Raw genomic sequence first — 17,897 nt, 5'->3', positions numbered from 1 at the left:
TCAGCTGTGCGGCTCAGAGCCCTCTTAGGAAAAGAGACTATCCAGACCTGTGACTCTTCGCTTCCGTTCACGAGAGAGAGGTTGATAGCAATCTAAGGAGATTTTTTATTTTTTTTCCCCTTGAGCTCAGAAAGCTACCTGGCAAGAAGAGGTGTGGTGTGTGAGCTCTCAGGTGATATTTCTGCATTCAAAAGCTAAAGCCAGAATTGGTAACTACTACTCATAATCTTCCTGTTAGTTTTCCAAATATCCATGGATCCTTTAGTCTTACCAAAAGCTTCACCTTGTAGCTACAGTTTTATCAGGTATTAAGTCCCTAAAAACAGCTGTTCTCAATATGTGGAACCCTCAACACTAGCGTGGCCTAAGAATGTGTTAGAAATACAATTTCAGTCTCTCTTCTCTACATTGAGGAACACTCGTGTGAAGCTCAGAAACTGGTGTTTTAACAAGCTATCAACATGGTTTCAAAGGATGCTAAAGTGTGAGAATTACTAGCCCAGAACTAAAAAGAATACTTAGACACTAGACTCACCAAAGACACAAACATAAAAACATTGTCCCCACGGCTGGAGATATGGCTCAGAGGTTAAGGACTCTTGTTGCTCTCACAAAGAACCTAGGTTTGGTTCCTAGAACCCACAAGGTGCTGACAATCATCTGTCGTTCTAAGGTATCTAATGTCCTCTTCTGACCTCCATGGGCAGCAGGCACATAAACATACACGCAGGCAAAACATTAATTCACACAGAATAAATAAATCTTTAAGAAACGCCAAAAGAATAGAATCTTGCATCTGAGGAATTAGACTTATATATTAAACAACAACTGATACAATCTGAAAATACTGGAGTAGATCAAGGTGATAATAATTCATAAAATTACAAAGGATTCATAAAGCGGTAGGAGAGCACAAAATAAGAGGGGAAAAAATAAGGCATATAGAGAGACATACAGTAAGATTGTTACGGCCAGCAAGGCACCTCAGGGGGTAAAGCTACCTTCCACCAAACCAGACTGACTTGCGTTCGAGTCTCAGGACCCACGTGGTGACAGGATAGAACAGATTCCTATTAAATGCCTCCTGACTTCCACACCTACACTGTCGCATGTGCACCTCCCATGCAAAATAAGTAAAACATAAAAAGAGAGGTCAGTGGAGGTCAGTGAAGGTCAGAAAGCCATTTGTGAAATGGATAATGAAAAGTTCCTCATCTACAGTGAGAAAAGGCATGCATTAACAAACAAACAAATAAATCTGGGTTTATAATGTTTCCTTCCTATAACCAGAGGACTTTACAAAACAAAATATATGTTTACACTCAGAACAAAGACTCTGCATCATACAGGTAAAACAGAGAAGGAAACATATATATAATAGTTTGTTTCTAAAAATTGGCTGTTTTAATTTTTCTGCAGATACCTATAGCTGATGCGTGCATTACTTGCATAAATGTCTGTCCACCAACTGCATGCAGTGCCCAAGGAGACCAGAGAGGATATCAGAGTTAAAGATGTTGTGTGCTGCCATGTGGGTACGGGAATTGAACCCAGGTCCTCTGGAAGAGAAACCAGTGCTCTTAACTACTAAGCCATCTCTCTACCCTGAAACATTTCTTTTTTTTTTTTGAGACAGAGCCAGCCTTAAACTGTAGCTGAGGATGACAATGAACTCTGACCCTGCTGACTCTACCTGGGATTACAAGCTCAGACCGCCATGCCTGGCTTTATGTGTTCCTGGGAATCAAACCTAGGATCTGCATGCCAGGCAAGGGCTCTCCCACCTGTACAGAGAAAGATGCTGCATCTCTTCCTCCAACAGCTCTCCAAATTCTCATTTCACTCAACATAAAAACAAAACAGCTACACAAGGCCAACTGAAGGTGCTGAGTACAGTGACCTGTCTTCAGCATGTGGGGGGCGGAAGACATTTTTGTCCGTCTCAGGAAAAGTTAGAAAAAGCTAAATTATTCAGCATTGTAAGGAGGTTAGAAAGCAGATACTCTTATATTCTACAACTGGTCTTATATAAGAAAAGTCCTAAAATTTGGCACAACCCTTATGGTCTAGGAATTCTACTCACAAGTTTATCCCTGTAAAATTAATGAAGAAACATTTGTGTGTGTGTGTGTACACACATATACAATGTTGCCTGATATGACATCATTGATAAAACAGTCAGTAACTTCCTAAATATAAACGACTAAGGGACTACACAACACTTCATGACATGTGGTATAAACTATATAACCGCATGCATTTATGTTATAGGAGATAATTAAGCATTGTTTGTTTTGGTATGGTTTAGTGTGGTCTCACTACGTTCCCAAAGCTTTGAAGTCCTGGGCTCAGCCGCTGTTCCTGTCTCCGCCTTGCCAGCAGGCTATACTGACTTCTATTAAGCTTTCTATAGTCATACGACAACATGTATCTTTCTCTAATATTGCCCTTCTCATTGCTTCCCACCAGGTACTACTTACACAGCTGCTGGGATTTTGGTGAGAAGATGCATGTGAAAAACTTATTACCACATTGCCTGGAACACGATCAATGACGGAAAACAGTTACTATCAATGCTATGGCTTCATGACTTGCACTGTAACTTAAACAATACAACGTGGTAGAGAGACACAACTGTGTTTTTATTTGCCTTCAAGATGGCTTGGCAGGTAAACGTACTTGCCACACAAAGCTGACAACTTTAGTTCAATTCCTAGGACCTAAATGATGGAAGGAGAGAGCCGACCCAACAGGTGTCCCCTAACTAGCTCCCCCTGCACCTTATGAGGCATGAGCATGTGCGTGGAGGGCTACTGCCAACACTCAAGCACTCGTCACCTACTGTGTTTAAGATCCTGGGTTCCTACCCCACCAGCAAACAAAAGCATGAGTAAACAACTAAAGAGAAAAATTGTTATTCTTTTGAAAACTTTGAATAAAAAATTTATATACATAAGAAAGTAGAATGTTGTAATGGATTCAACATATCTATTATTCAGATTCAACAAGAACCAACATTTAGCTTCCCCATCCCGTTTATATTTTTTCCCATTTATATTCTTAAAAAATATTTTGTTGCCCGGGCGGTAGTGGCGCTCGCCTTTAATCCCAGGACTCGGGAGGCAGAGTCAGGTGGATCACTGTGAGTTCGAGGCCAGCCTGGTCTATAAAGAGAGTCTAGGACAGTCAAGGCTACACAGGGAAACCCTGTCTCAAAAAACCAAAAAAAAAAAAAAAAAAATTTTTTTGTTATAATTTATTCACATTACATCCCAGTTGTTATCCCCTCCCTTGTATCTTGCTGTTCCCACCCTCCCCCTTTCTTCTGCCCTTTTCCTTTCCCCTAAACCTCTGACTGGGGTGTGGGGGGCTCCTCGACCACCAGCTGACCACAGCCTATCAGGTCTCATCAGGATAGCCTGCATCTCTTTCCTCTGTGTGCCAACAAAGGGGCCCTGCCAAGGGGAAGATATCAAATCTCAGGCACCAGAGTTCATGTCAGGGGCAGCCCCCACTCCGCCCTCCCCTCAAGTGGAGAATGAGCTGTCCAGCGGCTACATCTGAACAGGGTCTAGATTGTCTGCATGCATTGTCCTTGGTTGGTGCTTCAGTTTGTGCCCCGCCCCCCCCCCCAGATCCGCTGGCCTTGATGGCCTCCATGTGGAGCTCCTGACCCCTCTGGGTCCTTCCATACAACTCTCAGCTTCTGCCCAGAGTCCAGCTGCCAGTCCTGACATCTGCCCAAATGCCCTGCTGAGTGGATCTCAAAGGGCATCTATGTTTGGCTAATATCCACTTATAAGTGAGCTTATACCATGTGTGTCTTTCTGGGCCTGGGTTACCTCACTCAGGATGATATTTTCTAGTTTCACCCATTTGCCTGCAAATTTCAAGATTTCCTTGTTTTTAATAGTTGAGTGGTATTCCATTGTGTAAATGTACCACTGTTTCTTTAGCAGTTTTTCAGTTCAGGGACATCTAGGTTGTTTCCAGATTCTGGCTATTATGAATAAGGCTGCTATGAACACAGTTGAGCAAATGTCTTTTTTGTACCATGGGGCAACTTTTGGCACTATTCCAAGTGTTCTGAGACAGCACCAGATATATTTCCAAAGTGGTGTACAAGTTTGTATAGTAGATGTAAACATGTTTTTTTGTTTTTTTTTTCTGATCCCAAGTGAATATGAAACAGACCTGTGTAAGGGTAGGCAATGTTTTTTTCACCGAAAAGAGACTTGTGAGAGAACAGGTGATACTTGTCCACTGGAAAGGGAACCGTCTCTTGTGGGGGCATGGTCTTTGCCCAGTGATAAAGATCCTAGGATGGCCTCTGAGAGCATGGATATATATATATATATATATGTGTGTGTGTGTGTGTGTGTGTGTGTATATGTATGTATGTATGTATGTATGTATGTATGTATGTATGTATGTATGTGTATACTCTCTCTCTCTCTCTCTCTCTCTCTCTCTCTCCTTAGAGATGCTCCTGGAGAGAACAGCTTCAGTGAACACTTTGAGGTTCCGGAATCCGGTGGCTGCGGTTGCAGTCGCCTTTGCTGAGTTGCTGGTGTGCTGTTTAATGGGTCTGCTGGAATCCTGCCGACTATGCCAATGGAATAATTCCAAGGAACAGAGTCTAAGAAGGTCTACTTCTCCTGTTCCCATTAACCTCTTTTCTCTCCTATCTAGGGTAGGTGGGTTGGAAGGGAGGTGTAAACATTAAAGAACCCCAAATAAAGTAGGTCTTAAAAAGTTCAAAGCCTACAGGTTTGCACCCCCACCAGCAATGGAGGAGTGTTCCCCTTTCTCCACATGCTTGCCAGCATGTGCTGTCACTTGAGTTGTTAATCTTAGCCATTTATATGCTTACCTACCTCCACTCACCCAATTAATTTTGAGGTAAATCCTAGTATACATTAGAGGTTTTTGGTGGTTTTTGTTGTTTTGTTTTGAAATCTGTTTTTGCTGATCTGGTTTCTGTTTTTGTTTTTTAAAGATTTATTTATTTATTACATATCAGTACACTGCCTGCATGTGGGCCTGCAGGCCAGAAGAGGGCATCAGATGACATTATAGATGGTTGTGGGCTACCGTGTGGTTGCTGGGAATTGAACTCAGGACCTCTGGAAGAGCAGCCAGTGCCCTTAACCTCTGACTGTTCAGTTATTTACTAGGCACTTCACTTTGGTTTGCAGAGCTTAGCTATCTAACCTCTGAATCTAGGTGCCTACCAGCCGCTCAGCGAGGTCACGTTCCTTTCTTCCCTGGTGGTTGGCTCTGGACAGGTCCCGCCCTGCTTCACTGCTATCTTCCCCTCTGCCTTCTCCTGGCTGACTTGGAACATGTAGTGAGTCACCGTGCTTGCTTATACCTGAGCTTTCTACTATGGCTTCTTTATTACATACAGAATATTAATCCTTCAAGATGTTCAGAACACTGAAAAAGTCAAGGGTTGGGCTGGAGAGACGGCTCAGTAGTTAAGAGTACCTAAGTTTGGTTTCCAGTACTCATGTCCCGGCAGCTAACAACTGCCTATGACTGCAACCCCCAGGGATCGCTTTCTGGCCTTCATGGTCACTTACACACTGATGTCATCCACACACACACACACACACACATACACACACACACACACACACACACACACACAAAATAAATCTAAAGAAGATCAAGAGTGAAGCCAGACTGAAAAGTTTACAAAGGCTATCCCTGTAACAAATTTCATAATATAAAGGATCTAAGTCATTCAGTGATGTGTCCTGCTTGTTTGAATGAAAAGCATTCATTTTTATTTACTTATTTTATATGTCTGAGTGTCCTACTTGGAAGTATGTATGTGCACTACCTGTGTGCCTGACACACACAGAAGGCACCAGCTCTCCAGGAACTAAGGATCTGGAGCCATGGACAGTTATGAGCTACCATTGGGATCTGACCCCAGGTCCTCTGCAAGAGTGCCGAGTATTACTCACCACTGAGACACGCTCCTTCCCACAATTGTATTTTCATTTACAACTCACAACTCAAAAACCAAACCAAACCAACCCTAGAGTTCCATAGGACTTGCCTGGGAATGTTGATATCAAATCAGTGCTCATAAGGCAATGCATTCACCATCTCAAGAAAACCCACTGGGCTCCTCGTGTCTTACAGGGTTCAGTAACTGTACGTGGTACTGAGCATCTATATACACCACAGATGGTTTCCCAGACTGGCATGTTTGCTGTATGTGTTTGGAGACCCTGCACTGTGTGGGGAGTTACATGCTCAATGAGCTTCTGTTGACCAATCTCTACTATTAATGAAGTCACTAATGTTGCAATGAGTTCTTGAGATATTTCATATTTCTTAGTAATAGCCACTAGAGGCTCGAGAAAATGCCTGTCAGATTGCTTAAAAGGCCAGGAGTCCCTAAAGATTCTTTCTGACATGTTCATACATATCTTCTGGGTTAGCCATGGAGATGACCTATGCTGAGTTTAGCATCATCCTTTAGTCCCCTCTTTTATAAATGCTTAGATAAGTGTATTGAGAGGAAATACTAGACAGAAGACTCTAGTTCACGGCCTAACATGTGATAGATGATTGATTTTGCCCTGCCATGTAAGTCAAGGGAAAAAGGTAACATTTTTAGACAGGGAAGACAGCTCCAGCAAGGTGACAACCACAAGGAAGTGATCACCCATCTGGTTCAGAGCATTTCCAGATTAGGCTAGGAGTAATTGCAGAGACCCCAAAGCATGCATGCTTGGTCAGTTTGAGGAACAGCAAGGACGACCGATATGCAACGTGACCAGAGAGCTCAGTGAGGACCAAGAGGGCAGTAGGAGCTGAGGTTGGAGAGTTAGCAGGGGAAGGCACTGTCGGATCAGAAAGGGAGCCCATTATTAAACTTCTGGCTTTTTACTTCAAGAAGAAAAGTTATCATAATGTTTGGAAGTAAAATTAGCATGATCTGCTGAGACGGCAATGAATCCCATAGAACCAGAGTTAGTGATGACTGTGTGCAACCACACGGGTGCTAAGACTCAAACCCAGGTCTTCTGGAAGAGGAGCAAGTGTTCTTAGCCACTGACCCACTTTTTAGCCTCTAGTTTTTATTTTTATTTAGTATTTTTCTTATTTTCGGTGCTAAGGATTGAACCCTGGGCCCTTGCACAATCTAGGTAAGTTTTTAACCTTTAAACTACGCCCCCAGGGCTTACTTGCTTTCTTTTTTGAGGCAAGGTCTCCTGTTGTCCACACGTCACCTTGAACTAACATACAGCTGAGGATGACCTTGAACTCCTTACTACTCCGGCCTCCACTGCTCAAGTCACCAAGGGGTTACAATGGTTGCTGCTGGGCAGTTGAGTATTGACTTCGGTTAGGCCCATGCCTAGAACCTCTCTCCACTTAAAAAGAAATTTAACTATAGGAAATAAATACATGCCCTAATTTTGCTATAAGGCATAAATTCACTGTTTATAATAATAATAATAAAAAAATCAGGTTCCACCTCTCTTGGGTTGATAAAACAAAGACTGAGTAAAGAAAACTCAGCATGGGCATGGTAGCAGGCCAGTAATCCCAGCACTCAGGGAGTCAAAGGCAGGCAGATCTCTGAGAGTTTGAGGCCAGCCTAGTCTACAAAGCGAGTCCAGGAAAGCCAAGGATACGCAGAGACACAGAGAAACTCTGCGTTGAAACAAAACAAAACAAAACAAAACCAACCCCTCCCCCACAAAATCTTGGCACTTAAAAAATACTAAGAAATCATTTTAAAAAATCATTCCATATTTGGTTCCCAGAACATATGACAATTTTCACTTAAGAATACATTAAAATATGTGAAAAGAGACAATAGTGCATACATGACACCACGGTTTTAGTTTTTTGCTCTGTATTTATTTTCTTAGTGCTGAGGATCACACCTAGGGTTGTGTGCTTGGGAAGCATCCTCAGTCCTTCTGCTTTACTTTTATTTTTGTAAAGATTTATTTATTATGTATACAGCATTTTGTCTGCATGTACACCTGCAGGCCAGAAGAGGGCGCCAGATCTCATTATAGATGGTTGTGAGCCATCACGTGGTTGCTGTGAATTGAACTCAGGACCTTTGGAAGAGCAGCCAGTGCTCTTATCCTCTGAGCCATCTCTCCATTTCACTGCTTTTTTTTTTTTAACCATGCATGTTTAAATTATATTAACAAATAAACATAGTCACTTAGGCAGCATATGAATAAAACCTCTCATAGGCCTGGTATGGTGACACACGTCTTTAATCCTAGCACTCAAAAGACAGAGGCAAAAGGATCTCTTTGGATTCTATGCCAGCCAGGGCTATATGGTGAGACCCTGAATCAAAAATAATTAAATAGTTACAGGTCATGTTTAGAATTCAGTTTTTACTTTCTACCCTGGTATGGGAAATTGAACTCAAGACATTAAAATTGTGTGTGTGCGCGCGTGTGCATGAAGTGGTATTTTGCCTGTACATATTTCTATGTGAGGATGTCAGATCCCCTGGAAGTAGAGTTACAGACAGTTGGTAGCTGGCTGCCATGTGGGAGCTAGGAATTGAACCCACATCTTCTGGAAGAGCAGCCAGCGCCTTAACCACTGAGCCATCTCTCCAGCCCTTGAACTCAAGGCTTTGAGCATGCTAGGTTAAGTACTCCATTCTGAAGTCCACAATCCTGGAAGTCAATTTACTGACTTTTATGTACTTCATCTTGATCAGAAGACTTCTTCCTCCTTCCTGTGGTGATACGTGTCTTATCTCAGCATTTGGGAGATTGAGACAGGAGGACCATTAGTTTAAGGCCAGTCTCTGCTACACATCCACTTTGAGGCCAGCCTGGGCTATATGTGAAACCCTTTCACAAAAATCCAAAACCTAAAAATAAAAATTCATCCAAAAAAAAAAAAAAAGACTTCCTCCTGAGAAGTCATTCATAGAGTACTCCCCAAAGGCCGGTCCCTTAGGGCGTGTGAAGTCACGCATTCTGTGAAGCATCAGGCACAAGTGCCTTAGCACAGGAGATGCTGCTAACTCCCCATGACTGCTGTGGAGCAGCCCAGACTGCCCTACTCTCCACTGGCTCAAGACCCAACTGTTAAATTAGAAGCTACACCATCCCCACCAGGGCAACAGGGAATGGCCTTTGTTTTCTATAAACAGACAAGAAAAAAGTCAGGTTAAAACAGTCCTTAGAGGAAGGAAAATAGAAACCAGGCAGCGGAGAATGCTTCATATTCCTAAAAGCTTTTTTTGTAAGCTAACACATGGTGTCTGCTTCTCTCTAGTCACCTATTTATCACTCTCCTCCTTAGAGAAGGGAAAAAGCCCTGGCTGTTTTCCTAGAGCAGAGTTCTGTGGCTGGGGAAGGAGGGAGAGGGAAGGAAGGAGGGTGCTTTAAGCATGATGCAAACCATTTGGAGCTGAGTGAGAGCACTGCCAACACAAGCTGCACTATTTAAACAAGTGAGGAAATGATCGTATATACAACATGCCAGGAGTGCTCGCTCTCGCTCTCTCTCTCTCTCTCTCTCTCTCTCTCTCTCTCTCTCCTTCTCTCTCTGTCTCTCCCTCCCCCCCCCACACACACACGTACACGCGCGCGCGCACACACACACACACACTCCAGAGGAAGTCAAGAGAGATTTTTTTCAGGACACAGAACTGGATGTCAGCGGCTAAAAGGTCGATATTTTCCCTTAACACCCTTCTCAATGACTTAATCATGTTCCGTTTGCACAGAAAACTTCCCAAGAATAAAAAAAGTCTGGAGAATTAAGAGAATGGGTAAACGGGGAGGGATGTGTGGCCTGCAGCTGACCTTATCCGAGGTTTTCTCCACGTAGCAGGGGTCCTGGGGGGCAGCCAGCAAGGGGACAAAGCCAGAGAGAAGCCGGTCCTCTTCCAGGGTGAGGAGGGTGAGGTCATCATCTGGGTCCTTGTACAGTGGCACCTCAGACTGATTCACTGCCGTCAGTATGTTACAGAAATCAGCCAGTGTTGCCCATACATCCACAGCAACCCTGTGAGAAACAAGATGAGACAAGAAGAGTGGCTCTAAAGAGGAGATCGTGAACGTGTTCTGAGTGCTTTGAGGACAGAAAGGCACTTGCAACAAAAGCTGCAAGGCTGGCCAGCAGCTGCCCAGACATACTCTCAAAAACGCAATACGAAGCTGTGCCCATGGCAACCATCTGAGGTGTGCGTATTGCTCTGTGTAAAGCTGAAATTGATTAGGGGCTTTTTAATCCTAACCAGAGAGGAGAAAAAAGAATTTTGAGCATCAGTTGCCTAATGCAGGCCCTGTCCCCTTTCCAGGCAGTGTGGTGAGACACTTACTCAAACATTCTAGGTACCCAGTGCCTGAGGCAGTTTCCAGAAGTCCCTGCTCCTGCATAGTCAAGTGTATGCCACACAGACAGAAACTGGGCCGTCTCCTCTTTCCTTCAGCCACAGGCACACAGGGAGCAGGCACGCTGTGTAGCCACACAGGTTTCCCTCCTAGAAACGCTTTATACATGTATTCTCTATATGTAAGCAGTGAAATGAATACACATCCAAGAAAATCCCCCTGCGTGTCCTGCCAAGATCTATCTGCCCAGGAAGGGAAAGCCGCATGCTCACCTCAATGCTATCTTGGCTATCCCATGCCTTTTCCCTTCTCTTACTTGCACATTAGACACAAGATGACTAACAATCCTGGGGACTGTCCCAGTTTTAGCACTAAAGTTTTCAATTCCCTTAAGTCCCCTAGTCCGACACAAACCAGGATGATTGGTCACCGTGGTCCCACATTACCAGGTTCTGACTGAACCTGAGAAAAAACATTAAAAAAACAAAACCTTTCTCTCTCTGATTAAAACTCCAAGGTAGAATTGGCTCTATGGCTCAGATTCTTGTTTGGGGCGTGCTAAACATCCCCCAAACTTTGCCTGTCTAGGTAAACCTCAAATTGTAGTTGGACACAATGCCTGCCAAGTTCACAGACTTGACTTTCTCCTCCAAAAAGCCTCTAAGCCAGGAGCCTGGACTAGGAGGTGTCCTCTAGATAGATGCTAAGGTATGAGATGTTAGGAGAGTTATAATAATAAAAACAAACAAACAAAACCACACTCCACAGGAAGGATGGAATATGAAGAAGCACTATGCCAAGAAGTTCTAAGAGTCCCTCTGAAATCTCCCAGGAGTCGTGGCCTCCCTGGCAGGGAGAGGTATTAGACCTAAGCCATTCATTCCCCACCGAACCCCACCCCACACCGCCTCACCCCACCCCATCCCATCCCATCCCGGGATGACAGGAAAGAAGGCAACCAGCAACTGTCACTGAAGGGGGTGCTAGGGAGAATGTGGACTAAGGGGAGGCATGGGGACTCCCTCACCGGCTCCAGGTGGAAGGAGGCTGAGCTGGTTTATTTACTGTAATCACTACACTAGGAAAAAGCAATGAAATGAAACATCTTGTTTTCAAGAGCGTCCTGGGAGCCAGGCGGAACACAGTCCCATTAATCACATAAAGGCACATAATCAACACACGTGTACTGCAGAAGTAACTCACTTCCCAGGCCCTGCCTAGGAAAAAGAGCACGTTTGGGAGAATCACCAGAGGGATGAGAGCTCTCTAAGCCCCTCTGCACGGACACCAACAAGCAGACTCATTCACAAAGCTCCATCTTTTGGCTCAGCTGAGTTTGGCTGTCAGAAATGTTTAAATATGGAAAAAAATAAACAGTTGCAACACGTTTCTGTGCAGAAATCTGCCTGGGCTCCTCTGTGATGTAATGGGAAACGCGGCACTCAGGCTACCAGCTGTAGAATAAACAGAACTTTGAGGGTTAAAAGGAACTGAACTTTCCACGACCCCATCTGCAGAGAAGAAAATAATAAGAGGAATGATGCACTGCCCCACAGCTCTGATAGTTTATCCTCCGGTCCGGCTGCAGAGACAAGCACCGGATGTGATAGGGCTGCTCAGGGCTGCCTCTGAGGTTAGCGCTGCCCATGGGAGACACACAGGGAGGCTCTTCCAGTCCCCTGCTTCCTCCCCCAGTGCCCTGCTGGCCACTTGAGCCCACTGCCTGAGTCTGATCCCACAGCTTGGTGAGCTTTGGCCAACAGGCACTGCTCGGCTGCAGAGCAGCAATTTAGAAAATAAACAGGAAAAACGCCAGTGAGAAGGAAGAAGGTGAAAAGTCTCCCATCTGAATTCTTGGCTTGGAGGCCCTGGTTGGTGCTACACAGGTCAAGGCTGCTTGAGGACATAGTCAAGGATGGGGGTGTGGGCAGCAATATCCCCAGCCAGTGAGAGGCGGCAGAAAATCACCCACAGTTTCCTCAGTGGGAGGCCCCACATCCCTCTCATCCTCCCACCCTTACCATCTTGGATCCAAGAAGAAGAAATATGTGGTACCATGTGGTTCTCATTACCATGCTCTCCTGTCCCCTAAGGCTCAGATAAACCAGACTGCCTCCTCCCAGAGGCTGCGGCCACCACGAGGGACCCTGCCCACGCCTATCTTTTGCCCATTACCACCCACCTTGTGCCAAACCTTATGACACACTGCAGTGATAAGGTGGATGAGAGAGTTCTTACCCTGTTGATTTTATAAGACAGCAGCTGGTGCCAAAAGACATAGGAAGTGCCCTGAGTTCCCAAGTCAGAAATATAAATAAAAGCAGTCCAAGGGTCAAGCTAGACTGATCAGAATCAAGGGGATATACAAAAATGCTTCAATGAAAAGTCAGTCCTGCAGTCAGTTCAGCCTGATCTTGTTGGTACCCACGGGCCAACCTATGACAAGGATGTGGGAAAGGGTCTCCAAAAACCACGGTGAGCTGCCTGAACTCAAAAGCTAATGTCTGCAAGAGGATAGTGTAGTTTCTGAATGCTCACTGCAGCTGTGCCACTAGGCTAGTCAGCTCCAGGAGTCAGTTCCATGAGTGCACAGCTTCCTAAGCAGAAGGGGACATCTTCAATATTTTCCCGTGTTTCTTCCTTATCCCAATAGGAAGTGTCATCTAACCTTCACCTCAGAGCAGCCCTTGGACCGCAAAGAATCAAGGTTGGTGGAAGAGCACAAAATCAAAATCTTCTGGCTATGACGAGCTTGAGAATCCTGTGGGGTTCAGTCAAGCCCTCATCACCGATTCCTATCTAGCTTTTTCCTGAGAAGGAGACTGGAGGGTTACAGGTGGGCCGGAGGGTTGGCAGCTGGGTGCGAGAGTCCCTCTCTGTAGTCCAGGCTGGCTTCATGGCCTCAGTGATCCTGGCTCCTTCTGGCTTCTTTTGTTGCAATTTGTATTTTGGGGGATGTACCAGAGCCCACAAAATCTCACTAAAGTTAGGGTACACTCAGACCAAGCAGATACAAATCAGCTAGAGAATAGAGAATACAAAATTGTGTTCAATAAACCCATTTGTGGTTCCCAGAATGGTGGCAAGGGAGTCCCTCAGCAGCTGGGGTGCCATTAGTGCTCAGAGATATCAGCAGTTGCAAGGTGATCCGCTGGCCCAACCTCACAGACCGTACCACACACCAGGGAAGCAGAGCCCTGGCTTCAGTCTGAATGCCAGAGCCTAGCCTGGGACAGACCAGAAACAACTAGTTAGAGGTGTGCACTCAGTACCAAGGTTCACCACAGACATGCATGCACTTACTCCACCAGCAAGGGAAAAAAATAAGAGTTAATTTACTTTTTATTGCCTCAGAATTCCAAGGTTTAATGTAGCTGTCAGTTTGAGTGCAGTGCAGCTGCTGGCCGATACAATGCAGCCCAGGCCAGCCCAGGTGACTGGGGAAACACATTTCACAGAAATGAACCAACACACACTCCTGGCTGCTTGTTTCGAGGATATTGACTTGGGGAATCAGATTAACCCTTCAGGCTGAGGTAAGCTCTGCAAATAGCATTAGAAGGCTCTTTGGTCCTGGGAGCTGAGCAGCTTTCCTGTCAGGTGGGCCCACAGTTTTCTGTGTTTCTAAAGTTCTCGAGTTCTCTCGCAGGTGATGCTACACAGCTGTGTGCCCTGCAGGACTAAGGCGTGGAACACACGAGGCATGGTGTACCACAGCCATCGTCTCCTTGCCGGAAACTCAGGAAGAGCCAGGTCTGCTCTCTGCCAGGGGCAGAGTTGGAGAGGACTGCTGCCAGAGCGGCAGCAGACAAAACTAAGGCAAGGCAACGGCAGGTTGGAATGGTCTGACCAGAGCTCAGTCTGTCTTTCTGGAAAGACGGGGGAAGACTAAGCACTCACACACTTCTTCATACTTTTACTGGGGAATAGGCTGACTGGTGATTAATATCAAGTACAATGACCCCATGTTACAAGCCTGCAGGGGCCTGTGGAGGTGGCCATTTCCTGTGTAATACCAGCTTGTTTAAACACTAACATTCAAACTCACAGCTGCAGAACAAACCCGGAAAGAGTTGAGTGAGAAGAAGCCCTGCATTGTGTTTCAGAGCTGTGGAAGATCAGAGAAGCAGGACAGATGGGAAACAAGTTGGGTTTTGGGTTGCTGGGGTGAAGAGATCTGGAAATGGCCAAGGTGGTACAAAAAAGTAAGTGCGCAGGAGCTGAAGACCGGCTCGGCACAGACTCCCTGGGAGAGACGGAAACCTGTCAAGCGCACGCTTCAAGATTGGCATCATTCCTTCTAAAACATGTTTTTCCCTCTGGGAGCCCAACTCACTGGTCACAGACAACGGCAGCCCCTGGTCGCCCCGGCACACTCGGCACTTCCCTGCAGAAAAATGGCAGGGTATGAGCAGGTGGTAGCAGAAATGGAACAAAACCTAACAAGTCTAATGGTGTTAAAAGAATAATCTTTGAGCTTGGCACAGTGGTGTACCCTCTAGCACTCAGGAGGCAGAGGCAGGTGGATCACTGTGAGTTCCAGGCCAGCCTCGTCTACAGAGTGAGTCCAGGACAGCCAAGGCTACACAGAGAAACCCTGAATCAAAAAACCAAAACAACAACAACCAGGCTTAAAATGTTAGTAAGTTCAGTCAAAAGCCTGTTTGCAGCGGGATGAGTATATGGTTCTGGAACCTCAGTGCTAGAAACTGCAGTAAGCTCTGTGACAGGGTGGAGATGCACCCCTCTCAGAGACACAGCAACCACAAAGCTTGTGTTTTTAGATGCTGCCATGATACAAAGAGATCACTATTCTAGGAGGTAAGACAAGCGGCACGGTACTACGCTCCATGAGAACATAAGATCTGGTTGAAGACTCTCCCTTTAACAATCCTAGTCCATAGAAAAGCCAGTGAGCTGGGCCTCTGAGAAAGCACTCTGCCCTAAACCAGCTCCACCTAGACCAGCAGAGCAGATTCCGAAGCTGTACTAGAGCAAGGACATAGCTTCGCCATGTTTCCAGGCAGTGAAGCTAGAACCCTCCAGTCAGTAGCAGGTCACTGCAATCTCATGGTAGGATTTTCAAGTACCAAAGTGTCTCTCCTATGTCATCTCCCCAAACTTTATCCAGGTCATCGCCTTATTTGATTTCAGTTCGTCATGCTCGGATGTATAGCCTCTGTAACATCGCTGTGGTGTGTTAAACCCATCAGCACTGGGTTTGGGAAAAAGCGGCCCCTAGGGGATTCTGACATCTCCATGGCCTGAGCAGAGCCCTTGGCGGCCTCCCTGGTGCGGATTCTCACGGTTCCTGCCTCTCCAAACTTTTAGCTGTAACCACTCCAACACGTCTTCTCAGTTTAGCGTACACTGGACCCAAATAACCTTAGCCCAGTGCTGGAAAGTCTCTCCCTGGGGTCATCTGCTGTACCCTGCTAGGGTCAGACTAAAGCCTTAGCCCAACACCCCTTCCTCTCACAAGGAGTCCTGTGGGAGGAATGGGGAAAAAGACAGAGGCTCCTGCCATGGGAGAGATCATGTGTGCCCCACACTCAGCTCTTGGAGGAAGAGGAACCCCTTGGTGCCAGGCTGCAGTGCTGACGCCTCAAACTGGAGCCAGGGAGACTGGGTGGGGAGCCAGGGTAGCAAAGGGGCTTCCCACAGTCACCAGCACTTCCTTCAGGGAAGTGCTGATGGGCTGTTACTTAGTGACCTCCTAAAATGCTCATTGGGAAGACTTACTACGTGTCCTTGAAAGGCTGCCGGTTAGACTTGGGATTAGTTCTCATTCACAGTGGCCTGTGAGGGTGCGAGAACTAGCTGCTTCTTTAGCTCAAGAATTTCTATCTCATCTACAAGGCCAGCATATGTGAGCTCCCTGAGGACACGCCCCTTTTCTCTCTGATGAGGGAGCCACAGAGAGCTCCCTCGGAGTTTTTTCAAGTATGCTATGCAGACTGTATAGGACAAGCAATGGAAAAGCAGCAAGTCCAGGAATTTCTAGATTTTTTTTTAAAAACAGTACTCCAATCCAACAGTGTGATAAATGCATCCAAGCTACAATTAGGAAGATATATAGCATCAGAATGCGAAGGTCTGGGCAGCCTGGTGAAACGCGGGCTCTCCAGAGCCCCAGCTATGTTTCCCATTATGTAACCCTGGTCATGGGCAGACAGCCAGACTCCAAATGAAAAAGAGACTCTGGCTTGGCACTGGTTCTATTTTCCTATCCTCATTCGGGGTCAGCACAGTGTCATACAGCTGCAGAGAAAGCTCTGGGGATTAAACCTGGGAAAGCCTCCAAGACCAGGACCTGGGTTCAAGTACCAGCTGAAAGCAATAAACCAACTGCCACAGCTGGGCTAGGTTTGGATGTTCTCAAAGTCCCCTGACTCTTTCACTTACTGAGAACTAGAGATCAAGATGAGGGAAGATTTGGCTTCAGCAGAAACTGTGAAATGAGGTAGGTTGTCCCACTGCCCTGGCTCTGCCCAAGGTCCTGGGATACAAGGAGTTCCTATGTCTAGGTTCATGGAAGACTGCTGCTCAGCTTCTCTTCCCCGGCTGACATTAATACCTTTCCTCGTGGTCATTTGGTGAAGTTGAAAGTAGCTTGCCTGCCTTTCCTGCCTCAAAAGAGACTTGGTGTAGTAGAGCTAAGAAACTGTGCTAGCGAACAGGTCAAGTAGGTGGTCCCTCCAAACACTGAAGTCTGTTCTAAAGTCACCAAAACCCTCTCTACTACCTTTTATAGTGGACAGGGAAGCCACCTGCCACAGCCCACTACAATGCTTCGGCCTAAAAACTCTCCTGGGACATGAAGCCATTCTATCACACCTTTTAACAGATCCAAGTTAAGTCTCCTCACCTACATGCTGACTCCAGATCTACTAAATGCTGCTGTGGAGAACAAGTGGCTCTGCACGCCTTCCTTTATGAGCTCCTCAGGAACGATGAGGTTCTGCGGCCATCGTTCTAAGTGCTCCCTGTGGGCCTACCGAGGAGGAGTAGAAAGAAGAGGACCAAGACGACTAAGGGTGAGCTTTGGAATTCCCAAGACAGCGGAGGCCTGTGTGCCATGAATCTTTCTAACCATCCAAGGAGAGAAGGCAACAAACGAAGGGGACAAAGTGAAGTAAAGGTCAGAGGGGTCATCTAGAGTGGGTTTCCTAGAGGAAATGCAAGAGGAAGTATGGATTATCTGGTCACCTTATCTTAAGATCAGGAAACCTGTCTTTTACAGAGAAATACAGGCAGAGACCAATGAAGGCATATAAGTGGAAGCCATTTTTTCCTTTTTACTCCCTGGAGAACATTCCCAAATCTTTAAAAAAGGAACTTTCCAATGTCAGGGGTGTTATGGTTCTGACCTCTACAGAACTATCTAGGGTATGTCACTGCCTATGGCCTCAAAAAATGACTTCATAAAAGCCATGTCTGGTAACTCACACCTGTAATACCAGTATTTCAAGGCTGAGGCAGGAAGACTGCCACAAATCTGAAGTCAGCCTAGACTGCATAGTGAGTTCCAGGTCAGCCTGG

The 17,897-nt window shown here is 45.8% G+C and overlaps 1 protein-coding gene across 3 annotated transcripts in view; it reads right to left on the bottom strand.

The window, feature by feature from the left end:
* SMG6 (SMG6 nonsense mediated mRNA decay factor) overlaps nucleotides 1-17,897 on the bottom strand; it is a gene marked incomplete at its 5' end in the record, with an annotated part of 228,524 nt that overhangs the window by 101,021 nt on the left and 109,606 nt on the right. For all 3 annotated transcript variants that reach the window (XM_084802741.1, XM_084802742.1, XM_084802743.1), the window contains one exon: nucleotides 9,825-10,026. In XM_084802741.1, coding sequence (XP_084658867.1) covers nucleotides 9,825-10,026 — 202 coding nt within the window. The remainder of the gene's footprint in view (nucleotides 1-9,824; nucleotides 10,027-17,897) is intronic.

This window comes from Acomys minous (assembly GCF_964271855.1).
Source record: "Acomys minous genome assembly, chromosome: 12".
NCBI lineage: Eukaryota > Metazoa > Chordata > Mammalia > Rodentia > Muridae > Acomys > Acomys minous.
This window is presented reverse-complemented; position numbering and strand designations above follow the sequence as displayed.